Genomic DNA, 13,452 nt, shown 5'->3' with positions numbered 1-13,452 from the left:
GTTACCAGACCAGTTTCCGGACTTGGTCCGTGCCGGGACTTGAACCGATGGAGTTATTAAACTCCAGAAAAGAGCAGTAAGAGTCATAAACAAAGCTGGTTACTATGGTTCTACTGATCCATTATTCAGAAGCTCGTCTGCCCTTAAATTTGTAGATAAAATATGTTGTAATTAAGGGAAGGTCATTCTAATTTAAGAGGATCATGTGTTTTTGTAACATATAAAGTGATGTGCTGAAAGTGTGAAGTGTCAAAAAAAAACCTTAAAATGTAAATGAATTAATGTTTACTGTGTAAAATGGTATCAAATTAAAAACTGCTTAAGAGCTCATCTGTTTTTTTTAGTCACATAAACTAAAGGAATAAACAGAAATAAGCCAAGGGCTTCAGCTCCTTCCTGTTTTAATTGTTTGATTTTTATGGTGTGACATGGACGAGTGTACACATAAAGTGTTTGTTTTTTTTAAATGTTATGTAAGTGGAATATTTACACAAATATTTGTGTTGCTTGTTTGTTTGTTTGTTTTTTCAAAGAATGACCACAAACTCATTAGTTCAACAATGACGGGCCCTGTGTGGAGACTGTGAGGGGGACCAAACTCCCTGGTTTCCAAAACCTCACCTGGTGCCTCCACATCAGCACCGTCACATACAAAGCCCACCTGTGTCGGAGGACGTTCATTATTATTATCAGTCTTTTGAATCCAGAGTCAGAGTCTAAACTCCGCGACAGAAGGCGGCGCTAATGGGCCAACATGATGAACGCCACCCGCCGCAAAAAGAGAAGACGAACAAGAAGAACCGGAAGTAAACATGTTTTATATCCGGTGCTGCTTATACCCGGGTAAACATCACAGGCCACAGTCCTCCGGAGGACAGCCCACCTTTAACGGATCCGTTCACCGGGGTTAATCAGGTACACGGTTGTGCCCACGACTTTCATTGATTATAATGTAGTTCAAAAATGATCGACGTTTCTGTGTGCGATTGGAGAGCCTGAAAACGGAGACACAGAAAGACAGACCTCACGAGGCTCCAAACACGAGTCTGAGGTGTTTCATACCTGAACTCTCTCTGTGGTCCTCTTACAAACAACATGAGATGAGGTTGATGAGACTCATGTAAACGGCCTGCTCACACAGATCAGGATAACTAGTCAGATAATGAATAAATTAACCAACCCTGTCATTAAACTTACTGTGAACTTATTTAGAGATCTTCTCTGAATCGCGTGGCTTCTGCAAGGTAAAGATCGGAAAGACCACCATGAAGAATAATTCAAGGACCAGTCAGTAAATGTTGAATCTCTCTTCCTGTGTGATCATGAAGGAAACCTGCTGTGTTGAAGCTTCTCTGACAACAATGCAGCAGCCAGTATGTCCTCCTTCTAACTTTAGATTCTGCTCCTGAATGCTCTGGATTTGATTGGACCAGAGAAGGTAGGCGGGGCTTTGAAGGCCGTTTTGGACGCCCCTGGGTTTGTCAGATATGAGAGCAGTTATCAGGTGAACAGGTGTTGCAGCGATGGAAGCGGGCAGTGGAACTGCTTCAGATAGAAGTGATTGTACCCGAGCTAAAAAGCCTCTGCATGTTTCTAATAAGCTCCAGCAGCAGAAAGCTGCTCAAACTAGGATCAATGTTGGAGATGCTTTTGAAACATGGAGAGAGGTTAGAACGCAGAAAGCTTTACAGACCCATGCAGAGCTGGCTAAACATTGAAGCTACAGTGTCCACCACATGCAGAGCTGGCTAAACACTGAAGCTACAGTGTCCACCACATGTAGAGCTGGCTAAACACTGAAGCTACAGTGTCCACCACATGCAGAGCTGGCTAAACACTGAAGCTACAGTGTCCACCACATGTAGAGCTGGCTAAACACTGAAGCTACAGTGTCCACCACATGTAGAGCTGGCTAAACACTGAAGCTACAGTGTCCACCACATGCAGAGCTGGCTAAACACTGAAGCTACAGTGTCCACCACATGCAGAGCTGGCTAAACACTGAAGCTACAGTGTCCACCACATGCAGAGCTGGCTAAACACTGAAGCTACAGTGTCCACCACATGCAGAGCTGGCTAAACACTGAAGCTACAGTGTCCACCACATGCTGACCTGCGTGAGCGTCCACTCTAAAAAGACTGCAGTACCCGTTTTAAACACTAGGGGTCAGAGTGACATACTGTTCTGTTGAAATTTGTACAGAATTAGGATATTGAAAGAGGTAAATATTTTGTGTCTCACTGACCTTACTGAAACGTGCGTCGACACCGGCCCAGTTAAAGGTCCAGTCCCTGGACTGAATCAGAGAATATTTATTATTCCGTATGTCTGAAGTTAAGACTGCTGAGCGCTCCGCCTCTTCATCCTCAACACCTGAAGACGACATATTGAGTCCACATAGTGTTTATAACCAGGACGATGTTACTGTATTTGTCTTAAACAGGTGCTGCTGCATGTCTTTGGTTCACCATGGCCCAGAACCAGGTGATTCTACAGTTTCGCTTTGCCACATTCGGGGACTCCATGTTGCAGAAAATGAACCTCCTGCGGCACCAGAAACGCTTCTGTGATGTCACTGTGCGCATCAACCAGCTGGAGGTCCCTGGTCACAAAGTGGTGTTTGCTGCCGGCTCGTCTTTCCTGAGGGACCAGTTCATCCTGCAGCAGGACTCCAGGGAGGTTCAGATCTCCATGATCCAGGAGGCCGAGGTTGGCCGGCAGCTGCTGCTGTCCTGCTACACGGGTCAGCTGGAGTTTCCTGAGCTGGAGCTGGTGCATTATCTGACCGTCGCCAGCTTCCTCCAAATGGGCCACATTGTGGAGCAGTGCACTCAGGCCCTCAGCAAGTTCATCAAGCCTCCGCCCGCACGCCAGCTCGACGTGGACATAAGGAGCGAGGGCTCGTCGTCTAAGAGCCAGGGTGAGCAGGAGCGCTGTACTGTGCGGACTGTCCCTCAGGAGGACGAGGAGGTGGAGCAGGTGGAGGACGGTGACAATGTGGACGAAGAGGAGGAGGAGGAGGAGGAGGAGGATGATGACGATGATGTAATTATAGAACCTTATTCACCTGTTCCCGTGTTAAGCAGACGTCCGAGGCAGGATGTCGGGGAAAGTGACATCACTATCGTAAAAGTGGAGTCTGTGTCTGACGTAGCAGAGAACTCTGTCAGCGGGCATTTCCCCACCAGCCCCCCTGCTGCCCTCCACTCCCCTGAGCCCCAGCACTCCCTCATCAACTCCACAGTGGACAGTCGTGGCAGTGAGATGGCTGTGCTGCCTGGCGTGTCTGGATACCCGCTCAGCCCGCCTCCTTCTTCCCCTCCGACAGAAAAACACAGCGGGCACCAGAGAAACTATGACAAACCCCTCCAGTGGTACCACCAGTGCCCCAAATGTGCCCGCGTCTTCCGCCAGCTGGAGAACTACGCCAACCACCTGAAGATGCACAAGCTGTTCATGTGCCTCCTTTGTGGAAAGACCTTCACGCAGAAGGGCAACCTGCACAGACACATGCGCGTTCACGCCGGCATCAAACCCTTTCAGTGTAAGATCTGTGGGAAAACCTTCACCCAGAAGTGCTCCCTGCTGGATCACCTGAACCTGCACAGCGGGGACAAGCCGCACCGCTGCAACTACTGCGAGATGGTGTTTGCTCACAAGCCAGTTCTCCGGAAGCACCTCAAACAGATCCACGGGAAGAACAGCTTTGACAACGCCAACGAAGGCAACCTGCACGACGGAGGGGTTGACTTTGATTATGGACGAATATAGAAATCTGTGGACCTTTTTTATTTTGTTTTTAGTAGCTCTCTTTGGATGCCTTGAGTTGTGGAGACGAGCATGATGCAGACACCTGAACGTTATATTTATACCACGCTGGTGCTGAGGCTTTGTTCAGACCGCGCGCCCAAATCAGAATCTGATCTAACTGACTGACTGTCCACATTACAGATCGCAAGTGACCAGGTCTGATCTGCCCGTCCGTATTGACATGGTCTGATCCACACTGGTTTCTATGGTAACAGGTTACGTCCAGGAAAAACAACAGTCTGTCCGCGGGCTGGTTTGTTTTGATTCTTGCTGTTTTTCTTTCACTGACCAAAGTTATCTTCCGGGCTTGTCGGATCTACGCCGTCGATGGTGTCACGTTGCGAATGACACAGACATCAGATTGAGTCAGATTTTTAGGAATCAGATTTGAAACCACCTCTGTATGTGGTTGAAATCAGATCTCATGTGGCTTTTTGAGTCCAGACTGTCAAAAAAAAAAAAACAAGCCTCATACAGTCTGGATGAGCTAAAAATCAGATTTGGAGGTGTGCAGTGTGAACAAGGCCTAACAGACTGTTACTGCGTGTACGAAGCCAATGAATACTTTCTCAAAGAGAGGGAGGCCGGTGTCTCGGCCTCATCCTGACGGGTCTACACTCCAGATGTTTCCCTGCTCTACATTTCACTGTAGCGTCATTACTGTGGACTGAAACACATTGTAGATGCCTTCATATTGTACTTGAATATTCAGCACTGAAACATAACGACTGTATATCAATAGTTTTATAGCGACGTCTTTGTGTCTCTTATCTAAGATAGAAACATGGTCATGTGTCACTTCTCCTGTGTATCGTGTATACAGTTTACTGAAGCCTTTGTTTCTTACATTTGTGAATATGACATCATGGACTTCCTGACCATGAGAGACTTAAAGAGGGACGGTGAGGGGAAGACTTTGACGGATGCATCGGGGAGCGCTGGGATGCCAAAGTGTCCGTGTTTCTGTAGAACAGACTTTATATGGGACCAAAGCGACATGTCCTGTGTTCATGGACATCAGTGTGTGATAGAAAATTAAATGTTCTTCTTGTAACTCACGAGTCTTCATCAGTCATTCAAATCAGAGTTCAGTGTTTATAGACATGCCTAATGTGTACTGCTCTGTGGAAAATAAACGTGTAAAAAATGCAAATGCAGAAAGAAGATTGACAACAATGAGTCTTTAAGTCATCTTTTATTTCTCTCATGTGACCCTCAGTTTCAGTGCAGACCAATAAGGAGTTCTGTTCCTGTTCATCTTTTAAAGGTCACATCTGATGCTAAATCCTCTTCACCATGTTCCTCTAACATGTGTCTGTAGTCTGTCTACAAACCCCCCAATGATGAGAAGAGTCCATCCTCTCCGTCTTCTGCCTGCTCCACTTTTCAGGAAATGTGTGCTCAAACAGGCTGTTTGGAGATGTTCCCTTCATGACATCACAAAGGGCAGTAGCCCCTCCCCCAGGTGGGTGACACTCCCACAGCTAGGTGTTTGTTCTGCCCTCTGAGTCTGCCTTCTCACCGTAAACAATAGGACATGGAGCCAGAAAGCAGCGAGTACACCCGAGCCCTTCCAGAGAGGGGGCGTGGCCAGACACAGCTCATTTACATATTTAAAGCTACAGACACAGAAACAGCCTGTTCTGAGCAGGGCTGAAATAGAGGGGTTTATAGACATGATCAAATACAGGATCAGAGTGGATTTACAACAACACACTTCACACACTGAGACCTATTTAAACTGGTTGAAGTTTTAACCCGTTAAAGTGTGCAGGATCTAAAGTGGTGCAGTGTGTTGTCTGAGTAACCTGACGATGAGGAGCTAAGTCTGTAGGAACTTAGGTCAAGTGCTCGTGTGGTGGAGTTTGTCTGGTAGCAGTAGAGAGGCCAGGCCACTTCCCAAGACCGAGTACAAGGCACACAACTCCCAACATCTCTGGTGCTCCACTCTGCCAGCTCTCCTTAATGTCCACAGCTCCTGTTTGTATCATTCAGGCCTATGAGTGTGAGAAGCCCCTCAGGGATTATTAATGTAAAATAAAAACTACTACTCTTAGCTGAGCAGGACTACTGATACATGCAGCACTTTCTCCAACACTCCCATTTAAAGAATTTACCACTGTGTTTGCACTGACACGTTTAGGACTTATCATGTCTACCATGCATGGGATGAAAATATAAAGACTGCAAACATAAGCGTCCCAGCCTGTACATGGTTTGATTAATCTTACAGCCTGGCGTTAAACACAGCAGCAGCAAGATATGTCAGTGCACTTCATATGATTTGAATACAATGATTTGAATAAGGGCAGCCGTTGTCTGCTCCTCATTGTTGCATTTAGTCCATCTTCGGTCTCTGGTGCAGCAATGAGCAAGACGGGAGGCTGCTGCAAGAGCCTTCTGCATTTTGTGTTTGATTATGAAACCAACAAAACGTTGGTGGTTTCAAGCTTAGGAGTCGGATGTTTCTTCAGGCTCGGCCAGCTTGCGGTGATACTGTATGCGGTGGGGTAAGTGTCTGAAGTATAAAAGCCCTGGAGTCCAGCTGGTAGGAGCTGCTTGCTGATCTGTTGTGCATGTATTCTGTGGTTTAAGTGTCACGCTGCTGTGAACCTGCAGGTATGTGGTGATGGTGCAAAAGGCCTACCAGCAGACGGACACGGTCATGAGTACCGTCACCACTAAAGTGAAAGGGTTCGCCTTCACCAACACGTCAGACATGGATCCACACTTTTGGGACGTTGCTGATTATGTGATCCCACCTCAGGTATCGTTGAAACTTTGAGACCACTCTCTACCTTCAGTTATTAAAGCTCCTGTGAAGAGCTTTCAGGTGCTGTAAGTTTCAGCGCCCCCCTGTGGACAAAGCATGCCAGCAGCTTGATAGTCGAACAGTTATGATTTCTGCCCAATAAATGGATGTTGGAGACCTCGCTGCAGCGGTCATGGGTTGGGGTCTGGCCTCGCCCCTTTGCTGCATGTCACCTCCAGTCTCTCTCCTCCCAACGCTTCCTGTCTGTCCGCAGCTGTCCTGTTCTAACCTGCAGATCTTAAGGAGGCCGAGCCTTTTCGATCAGGGCCCCTCGACTTTGGATCGACCTGCCTGAAGAGATCAAACGAGCAGAATCAGTGACTTTTACGTGATTCCCCTTCAAATGCTTTTATTACCCCTTTCTTTCTTCATTTTAGTCTTTACGTCCACTCCTTCTTCTGATGTTAAACTCTTCTGTCCTCTGTTGCTTTTACATTTAAGCATCTATGTTTTACTCTTCCTTTTTATCTTAATTCTGTTTTTAGCGCCTGTGACGTGAAGTCTTCTTCCTCTGAAGTCTTTACTGTTCTCACCATCACGTTGACTTTTTATCTTTTGTTTGTCTTTCCCTCGTTACATTGTTTTACAGCTTTAACTGCCTCGTGATGCCTGCCTGTTCTATCCTTTTCAGAAGGAGTAGATTCAGTCGTCTCCTAACAGGAAGGTGGCGGGTTCGATCCCCAGCTCCTGAAGCCACATGTCCAATGTGTCCTTGAGCAAGACATTTAACCCCAAGTTGCTCCCGCTGCCTCATCAGCGGCGTGTGAATGGTCACTTTACAAAGCAGCCTCTACCATCAGTGTGTGAATGTGTAGGTGTGACCAAGCTCAAGCTCTGTTTAACAACCAACTTTTACTAACAATTAAAACTTTATTTTAAAAGTTTGTGACGTGGAATATCTTTAAAAAGGCAGTTTCTGCAGAGTGCGGTAAACTTCCTCGTCATAATCCTAACCCGCTGGAGGGCTGCCAGGCATATTTAATATTTATATCTTTTTCCTGCTGGTTTCTTTGTTTTTGTGTGTCATAAACAGACACCTTTAATTTCAGTCTGTCTTATTTGTTAAAAACAGGAGCTTTAACGATGTTTGAAACTGATGGATACAGTTGACTCAGGTTCGTGCGTAACACATCCCCTCCCTGTCTCAACACTCCTGTTCTCGTTCTTCCTTACAGGGTGGGGATTCTTTCTTTGTGCTAACAAACATGCTGATTACTCCCAATCAAAAGCAATCACGATGTCTCGAGGTGAGTCACCGATGCTTTGTGTTACCACGTCAACATTATCACCCTGCTCAGACATGTTGTTTATTGTTTACACGATGAGAATGTTTTCAGAACTTTTTTCAGGGATGCTGCGAATTATCATTTTCAAGTTATTGTCCCAACAAATTGTTAGGTCACGTGAGAGCATGACCACATTAGGAAGTCTGCCCTCTGTTGGTCAAGGTTCAGGTAACTTCAGGGCCAAGATGGAGCTTTGCATATTATGTGGATGCAATGCAAGGGTAGATCTCGAAATTGGGTCGGGACCGAGGCCACTTTTTGAAGGTCTAGGTCTTGTCTGGGTGTCAGACTGGGTGGACTCCGGAGTTTAAATCAAGACCAGCCAAGACCACCATGTCATCATGGTGACTAAAATGAAAACCTGTTTATTAAAGAACCAATAACTTTCATTCATAATTTGATTTACCTCTGGTTTTGGCTGCAACCTTCCCGGTGTTACGGTCCAAATCAAACGCCTTGGAGCACTCTGGTCTCAGGTATGTCCCGGTTCTCCGTTAGAGGGGACTTGAATCATTAAAAATGATGATGAACTAAAAAAAACCTGAAGATGGCCGATGAGCATTTACATCAACAAGAGGGCATGAATTTGAATCCACAGTTCCTGTCAACAAACACAAACTACTTCATGGTGTTATTGGTCAGTCACAGCCGGTTTCATAATGTAACTGTAAACACAATCAACCCTGTCTGTTGATGTGTACTTCCTTCTTGGTGCCCAAAGAGCTGATTGTGACTGGAATGTCGTCCTCAGTTTCCACGCCTATCATCTACCTGTGCGGACGATTGTGACTGCATTGAGGGATACAACGATCCTCGAGGCAATGGTAGGCCTTCCTCACATGGGTGACATCAGACTGACATGTGCTAATGGGTAATTGTATGCTGCAGTGGATCTCAACTGGAGGGTCAGGACCCAAAAGTAGGTCACGGAGGGGATTGAGCGTCTGGAATGTGAATATGAATATGTCTGTGAAGTCCTATTTTAAACAGGTTTGATTTGTTTGTTTTTTTTAACATGTTTTATATCTCCATTTTTATTACCTAAATCGTGGGGGCGCCGTTAGCCTAGCAGTTACTGTGCCAGAGGCAGCTCACATATTCTTCTCCTCTTCGGTTTAAATAAAACTGAGAGCTCCTCTTCATCATGTGTGTGAAGTGTGTTGTTGTAAATCCACTCTGATCCTGTATTTGATCATGTCTATAAACCCCTCTATTTCAGCCCTGCTCAGAACAGGCTGTTTCTGTGTCTGTAGCTTTAAATATGTAAATGAGCTGTGTCTGACCACGCCCCCTCTCTGGAAGGGCTCGGGTGTACTCGCTGCTTTCTGGCTCCATGTCCTATTGTTTACGGTGAGAAGGCAGACTCAGAGGGCAGAACAAACACCTAGCTGTGGGAGTGTCACCCACCTGGGGGAGGGGCTACTGCCCTTTGTGATGTCATGAAGGGAACATCTCCAAACGGCCTGTTTGAGAAACATAGTAGTGTTAATGGAACACAGAGAAGTGGATTTTAAAGAATATGTTACCTTTTAGTCCTTCTTAGCAAATCCTCGCCGAGGATCAAGTCTGACCTGTTTTCCTCTTTTCCCATATGTTGTCTCTCTGTCTCTCTCTCTTTCTCTCTCCCGCTCTCTCTCTCTCTTTGGCCCTGAATCTCTACCAGTTGAGAGCCTCTGTGGTACAGAACACACACCACCTTAAACCTTTTCTTTTTTCACTCAGGTATACGGACAGGTCTGTGTGAGAACTATTCCACCACTGCTCGGACTTGTGAAGTGCTCTCATGGTGCCCTCTTGAAATAGACACCAATCTCCCTCAGTAAGAGAAAATGTGGTTGATGATTTTTAAGTAATTCACATAAACTAGATTTAATAAGACATGCTGTTTGTCTGTCACATAGAAAACCCCTGCTGGCTGCTGCAGAGAACTTCACAGTGTTGATCAAAAACAGCGTAACATACCCCAAGTTTAACTGGCACATGTCCGTGTTGTCATGTCTTCGAGGAGTAAAGTAAGCAAACACACAGCTTTATTGTGCACTGTGATATCAAATGTGTTTCTATAATCCCCAGGAGAAACATACTGCCCCAGATTAACTCCTCGTACCTCAAGAGATGCGAATTCAACCGCATGACAGATCCGGCCTGCCCCATATTCCGCCTTAAACACATCGTCTCAGAGGCCGGAGAGGACTTTCAAGACATGGCCGTGAAGGTACAAAACGTAGGCACTTTAAAGGAAGACTGTGCGACTTTTTGATCCTGTAGATGTTGCCCTTGGACATTTAAATAAAACAAACTGCTGTTTGGCCACGCCTCCGCTCTCCTCCCGCGACACACGACCAGCCCCTCTCCACTCACGTTCGCACGATGTAGTTATGAATCAGAACGCAGCAGAATTAAGCACCAATATACGCAAAGTGGTGGACAAAATAGTTTTTTGCTCTAGTTGCATTGTTGTTTTACCATACTAACATTTTTAATCACATACTATTTATTATGCCATGTGCTGCTGCCCTCTTGGCAAAGTCACCCTTGTAAAAGAGATCTTGATCTTAAGAGGTTAACTAACTGGTTAAATTAAAATAATTAAGTTAGTTAGCTTGCAGCTTCACATTGCACATAAAATGACACAGGATAACCGTGACATCCACATAATCAGTGAGTATGTTCTTCTTCTTCTCGACTCAAACAGCTTTTATACACAAGGGGAGGAGCCGGCCGTCCATGTAAACACAGCTCTGACAACAACACAGCTTCTCCCGAAAGCCTGGTTCACATTAAATAGGCCGATTTTGGCCCCGATCATCATAAAATAATCTTATAAGATCATCCTGCCGTGTGTGGTGTGTTCAGACCGCTCTCGTCTGGTCAAATCAGGGATATTCAACATGTTGGATTGTTTTGGCCCAATCTCTCATCATCTGTGGTCCCCCCCCCCCCCCCCCCCCCCCCCCCCCCCCCCGAGGAGAAAACGAGCACGAGCCTGTTGACTGTGACGCATAGCCAATCAGAAAGCGAGGTGACGTAGTGGCGAGGAAACACCGGGAGCAAAACAACAACTCACATGGATATCAACATGTATCAAGTACAGCTCATGCTCCTGTTGTCTCCGCTCTGTGACCGACGCCTCGGGACGTTCGCGAGTGAAATCGGTTCGTGTGTTCATGTCACCGTGTGGCTGCACACCACACACTGTACGACCAACACTGTAAAACCTCCGATTGTTTATCGCCGTGTGTGTGCTCTCTAAAGTTTGGGAAATCGGCCGACAATTTTAAAATCCTGCCGTGTGAACCAGCCTTAAGTTTAGACAGTCAGGACTCACACACACACATATTTATGTGTAACATGTCCTACAGTCTTCCTTTAAACTCTTTCATACTTTAAATTGTGACTGCAGATTTCCTTTAATTTAGTTGTCATGTCTTTCACAACATAGAAACGTTTCATCTTTGTTTCACACCGGGTTTTTTTTTTTTTTTTTTTTCAAAAAGTCAAAGTAAACTTTATTGCCAGTTTTTCAACATGTGCTGGACATACAGAAGAATTGAAAAAACGTTTCTCTGCTAAACCACAGTTCACACTAATTGTAAGAGATTTTAAAAGTACATAATATAAAAGATACAAAAAATAAGGATACAAGAATCTCAAGATAATGTTCATTTAAAAAAAAACAACAGCAGCAACAGCAAATGTGCATGGATTTAACTGCAAATGAATATAAATAAATATAAGGCATGAGGACTCATTGTCAATCATTGTTATTGGTCGCTTACAAAGGGTGGGATCCTTGGTATTATCATTGACTGGAGCTGCGACCTGGACTGGTGGTCAGAAAAGTGTGTCCCAAAGTACAGCTTCCGCAGGCTGGACAACAAAAATCCTACAAATAACGTGGCTCCTGGATTCAACTTCAGGTGAAGGCTGCAAACAAAACAGAACAACTTTTTATTCTTGAATCAATTAAACAAAAGTAAACACACTTGTAGGTTTGCAAAGTACTTCAAGACGGCGAATGGAGTGGAAACCAGAACCCTGATTAAAGCGTATGGGATCCGGTTCGATGTCCTTGTGTTTGGAACGGTGAGACCTGATTAGCATAAATTTGAAAAGATTTAATCAGCAACATTTAAATGCTCCCTTTGCTTCGACTGAAGCTTTGTTGTTTTATCTTGCAGGCAGGGAAATTTGGAATTGTACCGACGATAGTGAGCTTAGGTGCGGGACTGTCGTTTCTTACTTTGGTGAGTCTTCTGTCCTCCTTCACAAATATCACTTATCATCAGGTGTTTTTATATATTTTTTTTTTTTCAAAATTATTCACATGTTTCTGTAGGTTCCTCTTGTCGCTGATGTGTTTATGTTGACATGTGCAAGCAAAAGGCATCTGTACAACAGACACAAAGTCACATATTTGAACGAGGATGAAGACACTGAACCAGTAAGTGACTCATCCTGCAGCTTTCATTTTACATCCCTCACAGCATTAATAAATCAGTCTTTTATAAACTAATACTTTTTTTTATTGACAACCTCTACTCCCCTGTTGATGTGTTCTTCATATTTTATTGTGCAGATGACGATGGGCACCGCATATGGAACCCAGTAACGTGGTCATGTCGACGTGGAAGGAATTTAACCTGTACTTAAATAATCACTAACATCATATGAATCATTTAATAAAACAGGTTAAACGTGTAAATCTAAAACAAACTGTTTCAAGGTGTTTTTTGAGTACTTTTGGTTCTCAGTTTGAGATTCAAAACAATCCCTCAACGCCACTAGGGGGCAGCAGAGCTTTAATCCACACCACAACCAAATAAGCAGCTTCATCCAAGGATCTTATCACAGGTAACAAAAGTTTTGCATTCAGTATTCAAGGAGCAACTTCAGTGTTAAAAAATGAAGCCGATGCTGAAGTGTAAAATCCTGCAGTTCCTCGAGTGTCCACTAGAGGCTGGCTGCAGAAGCACATGAAGTCACATACACACCCATTCAAAAATCCTGTTTTTACAGCAGACATGAACATGTTGACAAAAAACCAAACAGGTATGATTAGCTCATGTCTCGACACACACACTGTGAATGATGCGTGTAGCTGACTACTACCTGTTGTTAGGATGACTGAAAGTTATTCCAGCACAGAGACCGCCATCGATGGGACTCCAGCGCCTCCTGCAGGAACAGACAGGTGATATATATATATATATATATATATATATGATATTTACAGTCTATGGGTTGAGTGATACAACAAGGGAATTCAGCATGCTCTCTTTGTGTTTCTTAAAGAAACAGGTCTCAAAGGAAGAATAGTATACCTTCATTTCCCAATAATGTGAATTGTGAATTTAACCTTAAGTGCATTTAATTTGTAAAAATTTAATACAGAGGCAACATATTTTTTTTCATCTATGACCTTTGATTAGGATTCACCCCCCACCATTCCCTCCTAAGCTTCTGAGTATTCCAGATCCCAAACAGACAGGTGTATTAGTGTGCTCCTAACAAAGACAGTGGTGTTGTAGCGTACCAGGCTC

At 44.7% G+C, this 13,452-nt stretch overlaps 2 protein-coding genes across 2 annotated transcripts; both read left to right on the top strand.

Moving 5' to 3' along the window:
- The first annotated feature begins 735 nt into the window (after positions 1-735).
- Positions 736-4,865, top strand: zbtb26 (zinc finger and BTB domain containing 26). Its single transcript, XM_079345897.1, has 2 exons — positions 736-915; positions 2,445-4,865. Exon 2 carries the CDS (start codon positions 2,471-2,473, stop codon positions 3,770-3,772), a length of 1,302 nt encoding a protein of 433 aa, XP_079202023.1. The 5' UTR covers positions 736-915; positions 2,445-2,470; the 3' UTR covers positions 3,773-4,865.
- Positions 4,866-6,178: 1,313 nt separating this feature from the next.
- p2rx4b (purinergic receptor P2X, ligand-gated ion channel, 4b) lies at positions 6,179-12,639 on the top strand (the record flags this gene model as incomplete). Its single annotated transcript, XM_079355761.1, has 12 exons — positions 6,179-6,321; positions 6,431-6,578; positions 7,799-7,870; positions 8,661-8,733; positions 9,632-9,728; positions 9,811-9,891; positions 9,983-10,124; positions 11,693-11,829; positions 11,902-11,995; positions 12,091-12,156; positions 12,249-12,353; positions 12,489-12,639. 12 exons carry the CDS (start codon positions 6,179-6,181, stop codon positions 12,519-12,521), a joined length of 1,191 nt encoding a protein of 396 aa, XP_079211887.1. The 3' UTR covers positions 12,522-12,639.
- Between the last annotated feature and the right edge of the window lie 813 nt (positions 12,640-13,452).

Source organism: Symphodus melops (assembly GCF_947650265.1).
Source record: "Symphodus melops genome assembly, chromosome: 1".
NCBI lineage: Eukaryota > Metazoa > Chordata > Actinopteri > Labriformes > Labridae > Symphodus > Symphodus melops.
This window is presented reverse-complemented; position numbering and strand designations above follow the sequence as displayed.